Here is a 19,803-nt window from a genome sequence, read left to right on the forward strand (position 1 = left end):
AAATCCCACAGGTGGGTATTAGGCCTGCTTAGCACACAGTGGAGGTACAGGGAGGTGCTGGACTATATCATGAGCGTGACCCATCAAACCAGAGGCTTTTTAGCAAATTAAGGAGGTACACATTATGCACGCTATTTGATAGACATCCACCATCCAAACTCCTGGAGCACTTATGTCTCTCTCTCTCTCTCTCTCTCATGGAGAGCTGTGTGCAATTTGTACCATAGATTTATTTCTCATCACTGCTGGACTTTCCAACTTCCACTCTTCACTGCTGCATTTATATCTCCTCAAGGTTGAAAAGTCAACATTTGTGACTAATTATGGCACTCCTCATGAAGCATTTTGCCTACTCTGGCACAAAACCTGCCTCTGACATTTCTTGGACGGTAATTAAGGCTGAATGCTTTGTCCAGATATTTGACTTTGTAAAATGAATGAGTGATTTGTTGTCAAGCAGGAGTGAAGGTGCTTTTATTGTCAAAAAATGAGAAGCAAATGTAATTGCAACTCTTTGTCATTCTGCAATCTGTGCTTATTTTGAATAGACATTGTTTGTATCATAGAGGCATTGGGGTTCAGCTGCATGATTTAATTCTCTTTAACATCCACAGAGTCTCCTCACCTTCTTAGACTCGCCAATGGCTGGGACCGCTGTGCTGGACGTGTGGAGGTGTACTACGCGGGTGCATGGGGAACAGTGTGCGATGACGCATGGGACATGAGCGACGCAAACGTGGTGTGCATGCAACTACAGTGTGGAAACGCCACGTCTGCCCCAAGTAATGCTTATTTTGGTCCTGGCAATGGCAGTATTCTCTTGGATGACATGAACTGCAGGGGAAATGAAGCCTACATTTGGGGTTGTCCAAGCAGTGGATGGAACGTTCACAACTGCGTGCATGGGGAGGATGCTGGCGTGATCTGCTCAGGTACGTCTAGGAGTGGCCATAAAGTGCGTTCATGTAACCCCGCTCAAGCATTTACCTCTCACTGCTTTAGAGAGTCGTGTTTTGGAACCCAAAGGCAGTTGGACCTTTTTATAAACGACAAAAAATTATTAATGGACACAATGTAGTACTGGAGTTACTGAAGTCTGAAATCTACAGAAAATGGTAGACTGTTATTTGTACATGTACTCAATCAATATGCTATATGATCATTTAACTACTCACAAACCAGCATTAATCCTCTCCTCTGATGAGATTAAACAGCATCAGATATAATATACCTTAGAGATTGCTTTGAAGCTCAATATGAGGATATCTTTACCACTAAATACCTATAGTGGCCATTATTAGGGCTCCCAGTTTTCAGTTTTTACCTATTTTACAGATAACTACAGAGAGAAAAACATCTATATCTCTGTCAGTTTTTTATTTTTAAATATGGATACAAATGGAGAAAAAAAAATATTTCAGATAATTTTTTTAGTACTGTTAACTAAGAATAATAGTTCAGGTCATTAAAAAAGTATGGAATGTATTCTAATTAACATTAACATTAAAGAGCTGCAGATGTGAATGTGTGTGAGCTACAATACTTTAATAAAATAATTGTTTTTATCCGAGTGCACTTATATCATACATGGATACATGTAGCATCAAAATGCATTAGACATTTAAATATGAACATACATGTACTATTCAATATATACTGACATATACCAGTTGCGGTCACATTTTGTCTCAAAGTCCAATATAAATATGGATAAATACAATAAGCAAAAGTAAATATTGATCAATGCAGACAAAGTCTGATTAAAACAGGAGCCCTAGACATAAGGGGCCTTATTTATGAAGGCCTTGCGCCGCCGGTGCGTCACTTTTAACATGGGAAAAAGTGACGCATCGGTGGCGCAAGACCTTCATAAATAAGGCCCAAGGTATTCATATTTAAACTATTGAAACCTAGTCTATTGACATCGAAACATGAAACTGATCTTGCCCTTGAATGGAGAAATCTATTTTGTCCAAGTTTTAATGAGAGAACAGAAAGAGATGAAGATCTAAAGACTGAGATGTGTGAATGCAATGTTTGTACCCCTAATGAGAGGAAAGCCGAACTGCCAGGACCCTGAAAAGCTGTTTTAGTTGAAGAGTTGCTTACTTTTCCACAACCTTCAACTGAAAGGGGACATTAGATACGAACTAGTACTTTTTATAGTCTGACTTGACAGGTGAAGTGAGATGGGCCACAACACATTCCATAGTAACTCGGAGTGTTAATGGGTTCAGATGTTTATAATATATTTATTTCACTCTTTGTCCCAGATGGAAAACTCCTTCTGCCCATCTGTGCAATTGAAGTATTCCTGCAATTTCCCCTTCGGTTTGCCCGAATGATCACATCCTGAGGGTTGATAGTTCGTTTGAATTGAAAACTCTTCTTAAATGTTCTTGTAGAGTTTGTAAGCAGGCCTCAGAGTCCTTCTTGGGGACTTGTAATAAGTAACGAGTAATATCATTCTTGAGATAGATTCTTGAAACAGGACAACCACTGTAAATCTGCAGGCTGTTACACACTTAAATGTACTTCCTGGTGTCATCATCTCTAACATGATGTTCTATTTCTGTCTTCACAGCTGCTCAAATTTCGACCCACAGCCCCTCAGGTATGTTTCTCAGCTGGTTCTCATTGTGAAATAAAATATCAGTTTTTAATCTCATGCTTGCTTTAACCATCCACTTTCGGTGGATTAAGTACCCATGGGCAGGGACGTAGCTTCGGGGGAGGAGTTTTTTTTGGGGTGCTACACCCTCTAATTAATATACTTTGTGGTCAACAGTTGTGAACAGCTGCTTTCAGTCGAGTGTAATGAGGTGTCTGTCGGAATTCATCAGACATTTTTACATACACACAAACAAAAACGCTCACCTTCTCTCCCTCTCTCTGTTTTAAAAGTCTTCAAAGATATTGATTATTTTATAAAGTATTGTTTTTTCATTCACTCAGTATCCCTACCAAATGGTGTTCCTCTGCCTTTCCCCTGTCCCTTATTTACCCCTCATGCCCCCTGCTTGTCGGGTAATGTAATATAAAATGATATGCTTCTTGGAATGCTGTCACAACCCACTCCATAAATCTCATAAATTGCCTTTGTTGCCTGCGTTATTTGTTTTGTAAACAAACTTTATTCGCATTCAAGACAGTGGCAGAGGACAACCAGTAATGTATACACATGCAATCCAAATAACAGAAGCATCTACGTATATACCAACCCCTGGTGATTAATAACAAGCATGAGACACTTCGAAGATCCGAATCAGTGTACACATATTATGAAATGTCAGTCTCTGCAGGGATGCTGGAGGGGTGCCCAGCGGCCGCTCCAACAGAAAAGGGGTGGAGGTTGGTATTCTGTTATCGCTCGGGTGTGTCTTCAACCTCTCCCTATCGCTCCCCTCAACTCCCATGGTGTCCGCTCTCCCCCTCATAAAGTTAGTTGAAGAAACCAAGTGTATGTAGGCAAGCATCTAAGTCCACCACGCACACCTGGGTACCTCCAGCGTTCAGGTGCCTCAGCAGGTCTGTGGGGGTTTAGGCTCTTTCTACAGTGCCACGTCGGCCCAATGGTCAGAGGAAGTTTAGTCTTGGGTAATTCAGTGTTCACCTCTCACCCCCCTTACTCCAAATAGAGAGCCATAGTTATTGGCTGTGTTACCCTGTAAGTCAAGTCAGCCGTGTCTCCCAAGCTCATGAGGATCACTCCTGCATCAAGGCACCTTCCTCCCAGTCACCCACTGCAGGAGGTTTGACCTCCAGCGCTCACTGTAAGAACCTGTCAGCTGTTTCCAGTGCATTGTGATTATAAACTTAGCCAACTCAAGGTCCAAGTCTATGAACCGTGCTGTGATTTTGTGTTTAACTGATTGGGGGTAAAGGCATAGTAAGCAGAATTTAGGAGAGGAGGCTAGGGAGCGGTCTGTGACCACAGCTAGCAGGCACACCACTTCTATCCAGTAAGGGATTAAACAACTACAACTCCATGACGTGTGTATGAAATCCCCAATACCAGAATGACAACTAGGGCATTCAGGGGGGGCCATCGGGAAATAGACGATTAGCTTCTGCGTTATGAGGTAAGCTCGATGCAATATGTAATAGTGCATAAGCTTGAAATGGGCATTGCAGGATATTTTGGTTTTTGCCTCCCAAATTATTGCCCAATCTTCATCTGTTATGGGAGAGACTACGTCCTCCTTCCAATGCTCGCACAGTAGTGAGGGGTGAGAGCATGTCTGCATGTATAGCACTGTATAAGCCCAAAACCTGTGAATGTTACTAGTATCGCAGAGAAACTGGCAACTATGAAGCAGATGCGGTTCTTCCATGCACCGCCCTCATGATTTATGTGCCAATAGGGTACCATACTAAAGGAACTGCCCCGCAGGGAGGCCAAACTCCTCGTGAAAAGTTTTAAAGGGGGTGCAGGATACCATCTGCATAACAAGCATCCACCTTGGCCAGGCCTGACTCGGCCCTTTACAGCAGTCGACCAGTCTCAATCGCTCTGACTTGTGCAAGGAGAGTCAAAGTAAGAGGTCCAGGGAATATGGGGATTGCTTTTGTGCCTATCAGAGCACCTTCAACCAGCAGGAATAAAGTACCAGGAGCTCCTTCCATCCCTGAGTGGGGCCTTCTTGAGATTTAATATGAGGGTGTATAGCCGAGACTGGTCTGGAGTGTCCAGCAGTTTCAGCTGCCTCAGGACTCCCCGCACTCTGAGCTATCCTAGGCCTCACTGCAGTTGGCCCGCCAGGCCTGAAAATCAGCGGGGATTCATCTTTCTGTCCGAGGAATGTCTTTGTAACTTAGCCAAAGCGACGCAATGTGCTATCGACCTTTATTCCAGATTAAATCCACCAGGCCGTGTTGATGTCTCGAAATGTACACGACAGCACCACAATTGTGAGGACCGCTAAGAAATAGAGGAGGCGAGGTAGCGCTATCATCTTCACTATGTCTATCCTGCCTGCGAACAATAAGGGCAGCGTCTTCCAGCAGCTTGTGTTTGCCCGGAAGGCCCCACCTCCAAGCCTATATTGTCCTCCTATAAGTCTGGAATCATATGGTATATTCAGACCCCTAAATACTTCTCTGCATCTTGCTCCCACTTCATGCCACACAAGGTTGGGGGCTCAGTCCTACCCTCGTGAGCAGGGTTCAGCCAATTAACACAGAGGCCTGAAACCTCCCCAAAGGACGTGAGCAGACCTACCGCCCTTTCTGGCTCTGTGCGTGGTGTGTGTGGTAAAGAACCATAATATTTGCATATAGAGATATATGGTGCAGGAGTTTGCCAAATGTAATTCCCATATATGATTGTCCACTCCAGGTCAGGGGCTCCACTTCAAGAGCAAAGAGTAGGGGAGACAGAGTGCAACCCTGGAGGTTGCCACTCTCTACTGCACATCTGTCAGAGATCACTTGTCCCGTCCTGATCCGTCCTCCCAGGTGCGCATATAGGGGAAAGTCCACTCAATAAATTACCCCCTAGCCCAGAACAGATTATGTCATGCAGATAAAGTACCATTCACAGCTGTCGAAGGCTTTCTCTATTGACAAACATGAGGCCAGCCAATCCAGTAATGAGAAGATAGTTCCCAAAACCGCTGGTAAACACTGAATGTTGATTGCCGTACTGCGGCCCATAATAAACCCAGATTGATCTGTGGGAATCAAGTCCCACATGTGTGGTAGTAAGTGCTGTGCTAGTACTTCATTAAGGAGTTTATAATCAATATTTAATATTGACAGCAGGCCATAAGCCATTACGACAGTAGTATGCCTCCTGGGTTTAAGCAGGGGAACAATTAGGGCCTCCTTTAGTGTGATGGGCAGGGCTTGATTCATTAATGCTTGGCAATATAGTGCAACTAGTCATGGGGCTAACAGTTCAATGTATGTGGCCTAAAACTCCACCAGAATGCCGGCTTTCCCTGGGACAGTGCCATGGGCCACATTGTGGACTTCAGCTGGGATTTCATCCTCCATTATGTATTCCCCCAGTGCCTCCATCACTTCTGACAGAAGTCAGATAAGAGGGATATCTCTGAGCCACTCATGGATGGCTCGGTCCTGCATTGCAGGCTCCCTCACGTTTAGTCTGGCATAATAGTAGTCAAAGGATTATTAATTTTGGCCTTTCTATGGAACCTGGCCCCCATGGGATTTCCTAGCTCCAGGATCAGGGAGCCCTGCCAAGCGGGGTTAGCAAACCATGCCAGCAGGGGTCCTGTTTTGTCCCGCTCATTGTATGCACAGATCATATATTCTTTGTAAACAACGCAGCAGAGGCATTGTACGTATTCCTCCACCCTGTCTTTCTCTTCCAATGTGGTCTGGTTAAGATCTGGTCTCTCGGGCAGTGCCGGCTGTAGTTTCCCAAGGTTCTCCTCATGCAGAACAGATCCCCTCTAGAGAATTTGGTGCACCGCCACTGTTTCTAATATGCACTCCCATCAGAGGACGACCTTGAATATCTCACATACATTTGGGATTGTGGAGCCAGTGCCCTCATTTCCAGCAAAGAAGTGCTGGATGGTTTTCTGGACCATTTCGTGAAATGCAGGGTCCTACATGCTGGCAAGCTCTACCTGTTGACGTGAGGCAGGCAACTCGATGGATTTGTGTGCTAGAGAGCAGGAGGAAGCAGCGTAGGGTTTTGTTCTTGAAACATGTGGATTTAAAAAATTTACAATTTCCCCATTTGCGGTGGTTTGCACTCCAAGTTGTTCCACCGATTCACCACATGGATGATCAGACATGGGATCCCATTTTTGAGCAGCTTCGGGACACGCGTTAAAAAGGGCCTCACCCTGTGTTAAGTGGTTAACATTTTGTGCATCCCTTAGTTTAGGTTCAGGTTTTTTTACACGCTTAAAAATTGGAAATAGGGCTTTTTTTCCAGATTCTTTGATAGGGTTTACAGTATCTTCCACTCTTGAGGAATCTTTGATATTTATATGATTTGTGGTTACCTCATCTCTAATAAGTTTTGTTCCCAGAGGGATTTTATTATGGTTCATCCTCAATCTTTTTCTTGCCCTTTTAGATAAGATCCTAAGATTATGTTTTACGCTCAGAACTTGACTAATTTCTGGTGGCAGTATATCTTGAGGTTTTTTGGAGATATCAATTAACGATTTATTTGTCTCCACGCCTTTACTTATCGTTTCTTCATGCAACAGTAGAGACTTGTTTATTTTATTATCGTTAACTGAGTTGTTTCTGTCTTCATATGTAAAACCTGTTTTGTCTATGATAGTCCCCCTGCCATCCATGAGGTCATTGGTAGTAGTTTGTCTGCCTAAACAATTAGAACCCTCTTTGATACCTTGAACCTTTCTGACAGATAACAATTTTACCTCCTGTACCATAGAGCTAACAATTGCCGGTAGATCTGATATTTTATCAATCAGTTGAGCACAGGTACAGGTTATTAATTGGCCTTCATTATCCTTTTGTACCTTAGTAATCAAATCAGATAAATGGTATAACTTTTCATCTATTCCAACTACATGTGTTGCTAATGTACTTAAAATATCAACCTGCATATCTAATTTGTCTGAATGAAAATTTAGGGCACTAGTAATTGAATCCATTGTGTGCAGAAGATTGGCCCAAAAGTCACATTCACAACCAGTTTTGTTTCTCTTTGCTCTGATCTTGGTTGAAAATTCCCATCAAATTTTGTTAGCAAAGAAAAATCCAGTGGATTCATCCGATCGTTTGAGTCTGAGTTAATGGATTTTTTTCGTTCAGTTGGACAATGGTCTTTTTCACCATTAACTACGCCTGGAACCAATAGTGATTTATTCAAGTAAAAACTATTCTCCAAGGTTATACTTGAATGGTCCAGTTTGAGAGGTCTTACATTGCCATCATTCTCAAGATGACCATTTAGGCTAGATACTAGGTCGATAGTTAGTAACGCCATATCTTTGGCAATATGATCCAATACAAAAACCTCATCACTTGAATTCTGTTCTAGACCGGAGGAGATATTGATAACTGAACCTTGCTCCTTTTGGCTTCCAGCTATCTGAGTACCGAATGGGGCCTGACTGCTACCGACCCCGATGGACTCCTTACAACATAATACAGAGTCGTGCAAGTTGTGCAAGTGAATTTGGGCTTTATGAGATAGTGCTTTTGTCCCAATCTGACCCGAAGACTGATAGGAAAGTTTAAACTCTGATGATATCCCAGCCTTTTTATCATTTTGAACATGTTCTACCTTTTCAGCCTTTTCAACACTATTCCCCTTTTTGCCCATACCAGGAATGATCTTGTTGTGGCTGACTACGACCTCCTTCGATTCATCTATTTCTAAGGAGCCCTCTGATAATACACATGGGTTTGCTTCCTTTTTACCCCATGGAACTGAGGATGAAGGAAACATTTCACAGGCATCATCATTATTATTTTTTCGTTGATGATTTTGTGTCTGCTTTTGTTGATAATTAAGAAAAAGACTCTTAATGGATGGCTGAATAACATGAGTGACATGTGGCACGACCTTGTTGTCTTGACCTGAGATAGTAGGGGCTACCACCAGTTGGGCCTGGTCATTTGGATGTTCCTTTCTTAAGGCCAATGTTACTGCCTCTGCCAATTCAGTTTTATACTCTGTTGCGTCCCTTAGCGGAGCGCAAGCTCCGGGACAGACTACATTTACATGTTCTTGACTCGGCTTGGGTTGAGTAGTAACGTCCTTATTCTCCTCCCGCTTTAGTCTTTTTTTCTGTTTGGGTAGAGCCCCACGTTGATGGCCAGATCTCATATCCACAGACTCTTAAAGATGATTAAATTGGTTGGACAAACATGATCTCTGAAGGCACCTGGCAATTCATTGTGGTCAACATTAACTGTTACTGTAAACTGGTATTGCGCGACCAGATAACTGCATTTCGTGCTTTTTAGCAGTATTTTTATTGTGACATAAAAAAATTATCATTTCTCCAGTTCTGCTTATTGGATTTGTTTTGTTTTAGTGTTAATTTATTTATTAAAGTATTCTATACTTTTCCAAAATTGGGGCCCGATTACGATTGCGGTGAATCTACTGTGGTTATGTTGTACTTGAAGTGATACTACGTTAGTTGAATTTAGTATTTTCGTGTTATTGCATACTTTTCTTTTTGTAGCTTTAATGCTCAACTTTTGATCTTGTTAAGGAAGATGCGAACATAAATTCTGGAAATGAGAGGTTATGAAATTCCTCTTGTATTTGGGGAGCAATAAGAGTATACACACTTTGACATTCACCGGTATTGCCCATTAGTGAACTCTTTCTCACTCTTACACTGGTAATTGCCTTTTGACGCATCTCCAAAAGTGTTGGTTTGTTTGGGTGCAAACTCACTAGATGTGCAACAAAACACATATGGTTTAATCTTAGACCACTGGTGGCTGATGGAACTCAGTGATCCAATGTGGCCCTAAAGACTGCGATTACTTTGCCTGCCTCAGCTGCAGCAGCCAGTGGGAACTTCTTTCCTGGTGCTGGGCACTGGGTGAAACAAATGATAAGTTTCAAACCTGAGTGATGTTTGAGATTAAACTATCTCCGCCCAGTAAATTAACATTTTCTGAGATGGCAAACCTCTATTAGACTGGTACATAAAAAGGCTGAAGTCCCTGGGATGGGAGGGGTTCATGGGAAGTATTTACTGGTACCATGCGTTTTACACTACTCGTGGTTATTTGAAGTCCTATTTCAAATATTGAACCATTACAGTAAATCATTATAGAACATTCATGGAGGTATCTGCATTATGTTTTAGGCTAGATTTGTAATTGCAGTTAAAATTCTGTTTGGGTTCTGCTTCAGTGGTGTAGTCATGGGTCTGAATATGAGTTCTAGAAACCTGCCATTTAAGATTTAACATAAGTTATTTCTGTGTTTCCACAGGTTCTTCAAGCACCCGAGCGCCACTCGTTACAGGTATACCGGTTTTGCAAACATTTCTTCTGTTTCTATTGTAATGCTTTTCCTTCCTCTGTGCTTTCTGTAAATTCAGTTTGGCAGCAGCTTTATTTGCTTTGTTTGCCTGACCTCTGTGCCAGCAGTCATTCTTAGATCCACCTCGTGTACCTTGATTTCATTAACTTTAAGAATCATCATTAGCAGGAAGAGAGTTAATTGTCTTCAAACTCAGAACTTGTCATGTATCCATCCTAATCCTGCCCTCACTTGACTGAGCCCAACCCCATCAGTTCCTGAATATGCCCCACCCTCTCTTAATTTAGACCACACCAATAGGTGACACACTTTTTCAGTGGCGTCACTGGGGTTGGTGTCACCCGGTGCGGGTAACTCATGGTGTCTCCCCCTCACGACTTACTGCATGGACCACCTCTGTCGGAAATGTATGGCGCTAGGTTGTGTCTTACTCCCTCTAGCTCCCTCTCTCTGTCTAGCTCCCTCTAGCTCTCTCTCTCTGTCTTACTCCCTCTAGCTCCCTCTGGTTCCCTCTCTCTCTGTCTTACTCCCTCTAGCTCCCTCTGTCTCTGTCTTACTCCCTCTAGCTCCCTCTCCCTCTGTCTCACTCCCTCTAGCTCCCTCTCTCTGTCTTGCTCCCTCTAGCTCCCTCTCTTGCTGTCTTACTCCCTCTAGCTCCCTCTCTCTCTGTCTTACTCCCTCTAGCTCCCTGTCTTACTCCCTCTAGCTCCCTCTCTCTGTCTTACTCCCTCTAGCTCCCGCTATCTCTCTCTTACTCCCTCTAGCTCCCACTCTCTCTATTACTCCCTCTAGCTCCCTCTCTCTCTGTTGTGCTCCCTCTAGATCCCTCTCTCTGTTTTACTCCCTCTAGCTCCCTCTCTCTCTCTGTCTTGCTCCCTCTAGCTCTCTCTCTCTGTCTTACTCCCTCTAGCTTCCTCTCTCTCTGTCTTACTCCCTCTAGCTCTCTCTCTCTCTCTCTTACTCCCTATAGCCCCCTCTCTCTCTGTCTTGCTCCCTCTAGCTCTCTCTCTCTCTATGTCTTACTCCCTCTAGCTCCCTCTCACTCTGTCTTGCTCCCTCTAGCTCCCTCTCTCTCTTTAATCCCTCTAGCTCCCTCTCTCTGTCTAGCGCCCTCTAGCTCACTCTCTCTCTGTCTTACTCCCTCTAGCTCCCTCTCTCTGTCTAGCTCCCTCTCTCTCTGTCTTGCTCCCTCTGTCTCCCTCTCTCTGTCTTACTCCCTCTAGCTCCCTCTCTCTGTCTTACTCCCTCTAGCTCCCTCTCTCTCTGTCTTACTCCCTCTAGCTCCCTCTCTCTGTCTCGCTCCCTCTAGCTCCCTCTCTCTGTCTTACTCCCTCTAGCTCCCTCTGGTTCCCTCTCTCTCTGTCTTACTCCCTCTAGCTCCCTCTCTCTCTGTCTTACTCCCTCTAGCTCACTCTCCCTCTGTCTTACTCCCTTAAGCTCCCTCTCTCTGTCTTGCTCCCTCTAGCTCCCTCTCTTACTCCTTCTAGCTCCCTCTCTCTCTGTCTTACTCCCTCTAGCTCCCTCTCTGTCTTACTCCCTCTAGCTCCCGCTCTCTCTCTTACTCCCTCTAGCTCCCGCTCTCTCTCTTACTCCCTCTAGCTCCCTCTCTCTCTGTCTTGCTCCCTCTAGCTCACTCTCTCTGTTTTACTCCCTCTAGCTCCCTCCCTCTCTCTGCCTTACTCCCTCTAGCTTCCTCTCTCTCTGTCTTACTCCCTCTAGCCCCCTCTCTCTTACTCCCTCTAGCCCCCTCTCTCTTACTCCCTCTAGCTCCCTCTCTCTCTTACTCCCTCTAGCCCCCGCTCTCTCTGTCTTGCTCCCTCTAGCTCTCTCTCTCTGTCTTACTCCCTCTAGCTCCCTCTCACTCTGTCTTACTCCCTCTAGCTCCCTCTCTCTGTCTATCGCCCTCTAGCTCACTCTCTCTGTCTTACTCCCTCTAGCTCCCTCTCTCTGTCTAGCTCCCTCTCTCTCTGTCTTGCTCCCTCTAGCTCCCTCTGTCCCCCTCTCTCTGTCTTACTCCCTCTAGCTCCCTCTCTCTCTATCTTACTCCCTCTAGCTTCCTCTCTCTCTGTCTTACTCCCTCTATCTCCTTCTCTCTCTCTCTCTTACTCCCTCTAGCTCCCTCTCTCTGTCTATCGCCCTCTAGCTCACTCTCTCTGTCTTACTCCCTCTAGCTCCCTCTCTCTGTCTAGCTCCCTCTCTCTGTCTTGCTCCCTCTAGCTCCCTCTGTCCCCCTCTCTCTGTCTTACTCCCTCTAGCTCCCTCTCTCTCTATCTTACTCCCTCTAGCTTCCTCTCTCTCTGTCTTACTCCCTCTAGCTCCCTCTCTCTGTCTAGCTCCCTCTAGCTCCCTCTCTCTCTCTTACTCCCTCAAGCTCCCTCTCCCTCTGTCTTGCTCCCTCTAGCTCCCTCTCTCTGTCTAGCTCCCTATAGCTTCCTCTCTTTGCTCCCACTAGCTCCCTTCCTCTCCCTCTCTCTCTCTGTCGTACTCCCTCTAGCTCCCTCTCTCTGTGTCTTACTCCCTCTAGCTCCCTCTCTCTCTGTCGTACACCCTCTAGCTCCCTCTCTCTCTGTCTTCCTCCCTCTAGCTCCCTCTCTCTCTCTCACTCCCTCTAACTCCCCTTCTCTCTGCCTTCCTCCCTCTAGCTCCCTCTCTCTCTCTATCTTACTCCCTCTAGCTCTCTCTCTCTGTCTAGCTCCCTCCCTCTCTGTCTTGCTCCCTCTACCTCCCTCTCTCTGTCTAGCTCCCTCTCTCTCTGTCTTGCTCTCTCTCTGTCTTACTCCCTCTAGCTCCCTCTCTCTGTCTAGCTCCCTCTAGCTCCCTCTCTCTCTGTCTTGCTCTCTCTAGCTCCCTCTCTCTGTCTTACCCCCTCTAGCTCCCTCTCTCTCTGTCTTGCTCCCTCTCTCTGTCTAGCTCCCTCTAGCTCCCTCTCTCTCTGTCTCCCTCTCTCTGTCTTACTCCCTCTAGCTCCCTCTCTCTGTCTAGCTCCCTCTAGCTCCCTCTCTCTCTCTCTGTCTTGCTCTATCTAGCTCCCTCTCTCTGTCTTACTCCCTCTAGCTCCCCCTCTCTCTGTCTTGCTCCCTCTAGCTCCCTCTCTCTCTATCTTACTCCCTCTAGCTCCCTCTCTCTGTCTAGCTCCCTCTCTCTCTGTCTTACTTCCTCTAGCTACCTCTGTCTTCCTCTCTCTGTCTTACTCCCTCTAGCCCCCTCTCTCTCTGTCTTTCTCACGCTAGCTCCCTCCCTCTCTCTCTGTCTTTCTCACTCTAGCTCTCTCTCTCTCTGTCTTACTCCCTCTAGCTCCCTCTCTCTCTGTCTTACTCCCTTTATCTCCCTCTCTCTCTGTCTTACTCTCTCTAGCCCACTCTCTCCCTTTGTTACTCCCTCTTGCTCCCTCTCTCTCTCTGTCTTGCTCTCTCTAGCTCCCTCTCTCTGTATTACTCCCTCTAGCTCCCTCTGTCTCCCTCTCTCTCTTACTCCATCTGTCTTCCCTGGATTCGTATAAACAAGAGTGCGAGAAACAGGTGGCACTGTAGTGAAGAGCAAGCTGAAATTTGGACTGGTTCACTGGAAAACTTAAGACTGCAAGATACTGAAAAATAGGAAACCATGCACCCTCAGATGAGCTAGGCTGCTATAGAGTTGCCTTGTGGGCAAAGAAAATTGCAGTCATGCATTGCAGATCTCCTGCGAGACGCTGGCGAGTGTGAACAGCATGAGGATGGAACAAGCTTGCACAGGGAGCGACAGTAAAGGTGAGAGCAGAGGCGAGGCTGCAGTGCAGATTGGTGTCACCCCATGTGTTGGTGTCACCCGGTGCGGGCCGCACCCCCCGCACCCCCCTAGTGACGCCACTGCACTTTTTGGTGAAACAAACCTAACTAGAAGGCACCATTTTTGGTGGGAGTTAATCCTCAGCTCAAAGATAACTTTTTGGGTGCAAAGTATACCTAGTTCGTTAACTTAATACACTTCTCTGAGGGGTGTATTTGCAATTACATTTTGACCGCGTACAAATCTATTTATTTTAGATGTTTGAGCCACAGCAATTGATAAACCACAGGTGGAAAGGAATTATCCTAAAGACTCTGATCGTTCTTTGATACTCGTCAGCTCTCAGACTCACTAAGAGCACACTGGAAAAGCTTGATTGTCACTTCACGACAAGGTATGACAAGTCAACATTCATGTCAAGGCTCCCAGTGATTCTAGCGCACTTTTATGTTTTCCAGAATCTCTTAAAGCCATGGACTGCTTTCATCTTATCCCAGCTAGGGTTTCAATGGTGCCTGCTCTTCTCAACTAGTTTGGGATGTCATTTGGCTGGATGTTTAAACAGTAGACAATTTTTTAGTGGGTGTGCAGACATAATATAAGTACAACAAGAGGAGAAATGGGCAATCACCACTCAATATGAGTAGTAGGGCCACCCACAGCAAGTGCCCACAATTACAGGGAATACGAAAAGGTGCTGCCCATTGGGTATTGCACCGCCGACCCAACGAGGAGCAGGCCCAAATGATGAAGCATGACACCTGCAAAGGTGTGTGAGGGCATTATATCCAACAAAATAGATGCCCAAGGGTAAATCTTCTGTACCCTTACAACATCCTCCTCGTCACATGACTCTCATTGACTCCTTATACCTAGGAACGGCTCAGCACCTTTTTGTATTCCCTGTGCAGACATAATATCAAGTTTTTATATCGACTGCCAGAAAGATTGAGTCATAAGTTTCGTGAGTGAGAAATATCGACAGCAAGGATATCGTGGTGAAGAATATTGATTTAAGGTAAATTAATCTTATGTACTTTACTATATGTTTTAGATGTGTGTGATATCTTTTTTTGTATAGGAATTGTTTATGTTTTTAATATATGTGTTACATTTTTAGTAGTTATTACATTTTCTTATTTGAATTTGTGTTTTTCAGTTCCATAGCGGGATGCAGGTTTATAGGGGAAAAGGGTGAGAAGTCATTATTTTTTTTTATATGATATCTTTTTTATTGAGATGTTGCATAGTTAAATGTCTAAAATAATTTATTATTAATTAGTTAATGATTAGTTGTTAATTAATATCAATTAATTAATTGGTGATTAATTATGTTAACTGTGTAATTAATTTTAGATGTGTATTTTGGTGTTTATAGGTGTAAAGGGTGCAAAGTATTTTTTTTAATTTATAAATTAGTAATTGGTTTTTGATTAATATTAATTAATTAATTGCCAATTAACTATCATAGTTGCGTAATTATTTTTAGGTGTGTGTTTTGGGGTTAATATGGTGACAAGTAATTTATTTGTATTAATAATTATGTGTTGATTGATATTGATTAATTTAATTAAAATGAATTATGGTAATTGTGTAATTAATTTTAGGTGTGTGTTGTGGTGTTTATAGGGGTCAAGGGCGGGAAGTAATTTGCGTTCAATGAATTAATATATAGTTGTTAATTATTATTCATTATTTGATATTTATTTTGTGTAATTGTTTATTTTTTGCTGTATTGTTTTTTCTTTTAAAGGGGTCAAGTAAAGGAATGAAATACATTTTATTTACTTTATAATTAGTTGTTTATTAGTAATAGTTTTTAATTTTAAAATATGTTTAATTCTGTAATTTATTATTTAATTTAGGTGGGTGTAGCGGGGATTATAATGTTACAGTGTGGGTAGTTGATTAAGGTTTATTTGTTTGTTTTCTTAATAATATTTCATTAATTGATTATTGTTATAATCATGAAAGTAAATTGTTTTTCAAAATGTTGAAGTGTGTTGTGATTTGTGTGGTGTTATAAGTTAGGAAATAACATAAATACATTTATGTAGTAATGAATGTTTTTGTTTGTAAATATTTTCTAGTTTAAAATATTTCTTTTAAATGTATTCATTATTTCATTTTATATAATATTAGGTATTTGTTATATGTAATTCATATTATTACATGTTTTCATTTTTATATATTTAATATATTTGATTTTGACTTTTTAAATTATTTATATATATATATATTTTTAATATTTATTTTATTTTTGAACTGTTTGAGTATGAATAGTAAATGTATCCCTCCGCCCGCTATCCAACACTTTTCTTACTTTGAACTCACTGGAGCTGGAATAGTAACTTTTACCCCTTTGCTATCCAACACTTTCCCTACTGTTGCACACACTGGAGTGGAAATAGTTGTTTTTACCCCTCCACTATCCAACACTTTCCCTACTGTTGCACTCACTGGAGTGGGAATAGTAATTTTTACCCCTTCGCTATCCAACACTTTTCCTACTGTTGCACTCACTGGAGTTGGCATAGTAAATGTAATCTCTATGCTATCCAACACTCACCCTACTGTTGCAGTTATTGGAGTGGGATTAGTAATTTTTACCCCTCCGCTGTCCAGCACTTTCCCTACTGTTGCTCTCACTGGAGTGGGAATAGTAAATCTTACCCCTGCGCTATCCAACACTTTCTCTACTGTTGCACTCACTGGAGTTGAAATAGTAAATGTTATCCCTCCGCAATCCAACACTTTCCCTACTGTTGCACTCCCTCTAGTTAAAATAGTAAATTGAATTCCTTCACTATCCAACACTTACCCTACTGTTGCACTCACTGGTGTGGGAATAGTAATTTTTACAACTCTGATATCCAACACTTTCTCTACTGTTGCACTCACTGCAGTAAGAATAGTAAATGTTACCCCACCGCTACCCAAAACTGTCCCTACTGTTGTACTCACTGGAGTTGGAATAGTAAATTAGATTCCTCTGCTATCTAACACTTACCCTACTGTTGCATTCACTGGAGTGTGAATAGTAAATTATATCCCTTCGCTATCCAACACTTTCCCTACTGTTGCACTGACTGGAGTTAGAATAGTAACTTTAATTCCTCCTTTATCCAACACTTACTCTACTATTTTACTTATTGGAGTGCGAATAATAATTTTTACCCCTCTGCTTTCCAACACTTTCTCTACTGTTGCACTGACTGTATTAAGAAATGTAAGTTTAAATATTTTTATTAGTTTAATGACTTAATTTGTTATAAAATATTGTTTTCTTATATTTTAAATTACTGATATATATTTCTGTTTTGGTATAATTTTAAACTTTTAAAATAAATTAAAAATAATAGATTAATATTTCCTTTGAATTAAATATATATGTATAAATAATGATGTTTGTGTGTTTATCTTTTCCTAACTTAGTATATTTGTTACAATTTATTAAAATGCATAATAAATATATTTTATTTTGTTAAACTTAATTTTAATATTGAATGCATAATATTTTATATTATATATATATATATATATATATATATATATATATATATATATATATATATATATATATATATATATATATATATTACCTACTGGCGGTCGCCAGTAGGTATATATAGTTAGGATTTTTTCTCTATGGGATTTTTGAAAATTCTATGTCTAATAACTTTGGCGTTTGTGGACGGAATTGGCTGAAATTTTCAGGAAAATGGCACATTTTGTTTCTGAGCAGCCCTTGAAAATTTGGGGGGGGTTCGTCAAGGGGGGGCCGAGAAAAAAGGGGGGTCCCAAAACGTGTTTTTAACATTGAGTTTTCCATAGGGCGGTTGGCCTCACTTTTAGCCCGAACGGCTGAATGGATTTGCATGAAACTTGGCAAAATTGTAGGGACTGGTAGCCCGATGTGCCTTTTGTAGGTCTCAATATATGTGCTACAGTGGATTTTGAGAAATTAACTTTTAAAAAAAGATATATATCTGTAACAGCGGACCGGGCAGCGCTCCAGGACGCGTACTTTTCGCGCAACGGAGCTTTGTGAAGCGAAGCTGATTGGTTCTCCGGCGTCTGTCAACATTCCAAACAGTCCGTAGCGGCCGCCATCTTGTCTCTCGGTAGGATCGAGAGACAAGAGGAGGCGAAAGCGAAGGGGCAAATGACCATAAGGGGGAATAGTAGATCCTCGCTGACCCCCTAGGTTTGATGTGGAGGTTTTAAAAGGGCCCCGCGGGGCAAAAAAAAAAAAAAATAATAATAATCGAACGGCTGAATGGATTTGCACGAAACTTGGTAAAATATTAGGGACTGGTAGCCCGATGTGCCTTTGCTAGGTCTCAATATATGTGCTCCAGTGGATTTTGAGAAATTAACGTTCAAAAAAAGATATATATCTGTAACAGCGCTCCGCTTCGCGTAACGGAGGTTTGCGACGCTGATTGGTCATTCTGTCACTGGGCTATAGTTGGGCTACATCTGGCTGATATTTGGGCTACATTTGTTTTTTTTCGTCTCTGGCGGCCATCTTTGGGCTACATTGGGCTACATTGGGCTTCATTGGGCTTCATTGGGCTACATTGGGCTACATTTGGGTTCCAACATATATATAGGCCAATGTAGCCCAATATATATTTTTCAAAGTTAATTTTCATAAAAACCACTGGAGCATATATCTTGAGACATAGCAAAGGCACATCGGGCTACCAGTCCCTACAATTTTGCCAAGTTTCGTGCAAATCCATTCAGCCGTTCGAGCTAAAAGTGAGTCCAACTGTCCTATGGAAATGAAGGAAATGAATGGGTAATTTGTAATTAGCAAATAGCTCATCGCAAACTAGGAATGGTAAAGAATCGCTATTTATTCCTTAAAGTTCGCTATTTAGGAAATGCAAAAAACTTTGATGATACATATGGCGGTTCATCTCTAACAAGATAAGAAGCATAGGGATAGATTTATGATGACTGGCGCATCACCAGGGATGTGTTAGTCATTCTGTGCCGCTGTTCCGTCACCTATGGTGTGCTGCATTTACAATGCGGCGCATCATGGGGCAAAAACAGCACAGATGCGTGATGTATCTGTGCCGTAAAGGTGGCGCATTGCTGGAGTTGTATCGCAAGTGTGATGAAGCTCCAGCAAGGGTCGGGGGTGCCCCTGTCGCAGGGTTTCTGTTCTCACACAGAACTGTGGACAGAGGATTGGAACCTCGGCGAATTAGGGTGTCCCAAAACTCACCTTAGTAATCAAAAACCCCTTAGCAAGCTAGGTACAGTGTCACATTGGATATAACAAACTCTCAATGTTTAGACAATCCAGAATATGAACTTATAGTACCTCAGGATACGTGGAACTCATGAACAGTCGGTCGTTATATATTTCTTAGAAACCAGAACATGGAGTTAAGAAGAACACATGTGTATTTGAAATGTTTATTTACTAATGCCGTCTTCTCAGGCGTAGTATCTTAGATAATACAAGTACACATATTATCAGTAGCAAAATTACCAGCATAGTTACTAGTACATAAAAAGCGAATGGTGACAGTATGTTAACATGCTGTAAATGAATAAGAGTTAGCAACACTTATAAGCAGCCGCGGGCCGTGGAGGGAGTTACGGTGGGGCAGGGAGGCGGGGAGGGGGAGGGGCAGGGTGGAGAGGGCTCCACCCTGCTTCTCCCCCTCCCCGCCTCCCTGCCTCACCGTAACTCCCTCCACGGCCCGCGGCTGCTTATATCTCACCCTCCCTAATACACATATTATATTATTTGCTAAGATGTTCTCTTTGTGTTGGTTTAGGGCGTGCCCATACTTTAGTGTCTTAGATTTGAAGGAATCACATCAGCATACACCAGCTCTCTCTTCATGTGAACCGCATCAAGTGTTGTGTATGTGTGTTCGGCAAAGCAATATAAAACCCGCCTCATGCCCAGAATTGGCAGAAGTTGCACTTATGTTATGAGTATGAAGTCGTGGAGATCAGACCTCATAACAATTCTGTATCGTGTTGTTCTTGAAACTTTAGCACTCGCTGTACAGATATAGTTTAACAAGCAAAGC

The 19,803-nt window shown here is 42.7% G+C and overlaps 1 protein-coding gene across 1 annotated transcript in view; it reads left to right on the plus strand.

Moving 5' to 3' along the window:
• The window catches only part of LOC144752607 (scavenger receptor cysteine-rich domain-containing protein DMBT1-like), a 1,088,995-nt gene that overhangs the window by 116,944 nt on the left and 952,248 nt on the right, over positions 1 to 19,803 (plus strand). The window contains exons 10-12 of the mRNA XM_078640489.1: positions 615 to 932; positions 2,585 to 2,614; positions 9,920 to 9,952. Coding sequence (XP_078496615.1) covers positions 615 to 932; positions 2,585 to 2,614; positions 9,920 to 9,952 — 381 coding nt within the window. The remainder of the gene's footprint in view (positions 1 to 614; positions 933 to 2,584; positions 2,615 to 9,919; positions 9,953 to 19,803) is intronic.

The sequence above is a fragment of the Lissotriton helveticus genome, chromosome 5_1, assembly GCF_964261635.1.
Source record: "Lissotriton helveticus chromosome 5_1, aLisHel1.1, whole genome shotgun sequence".
NCBI lineage: Eukaryota > Metazoa > Chordata > Amphibia > Caudata > Salamandridae > Lissotriton > Lissotriton helveticus.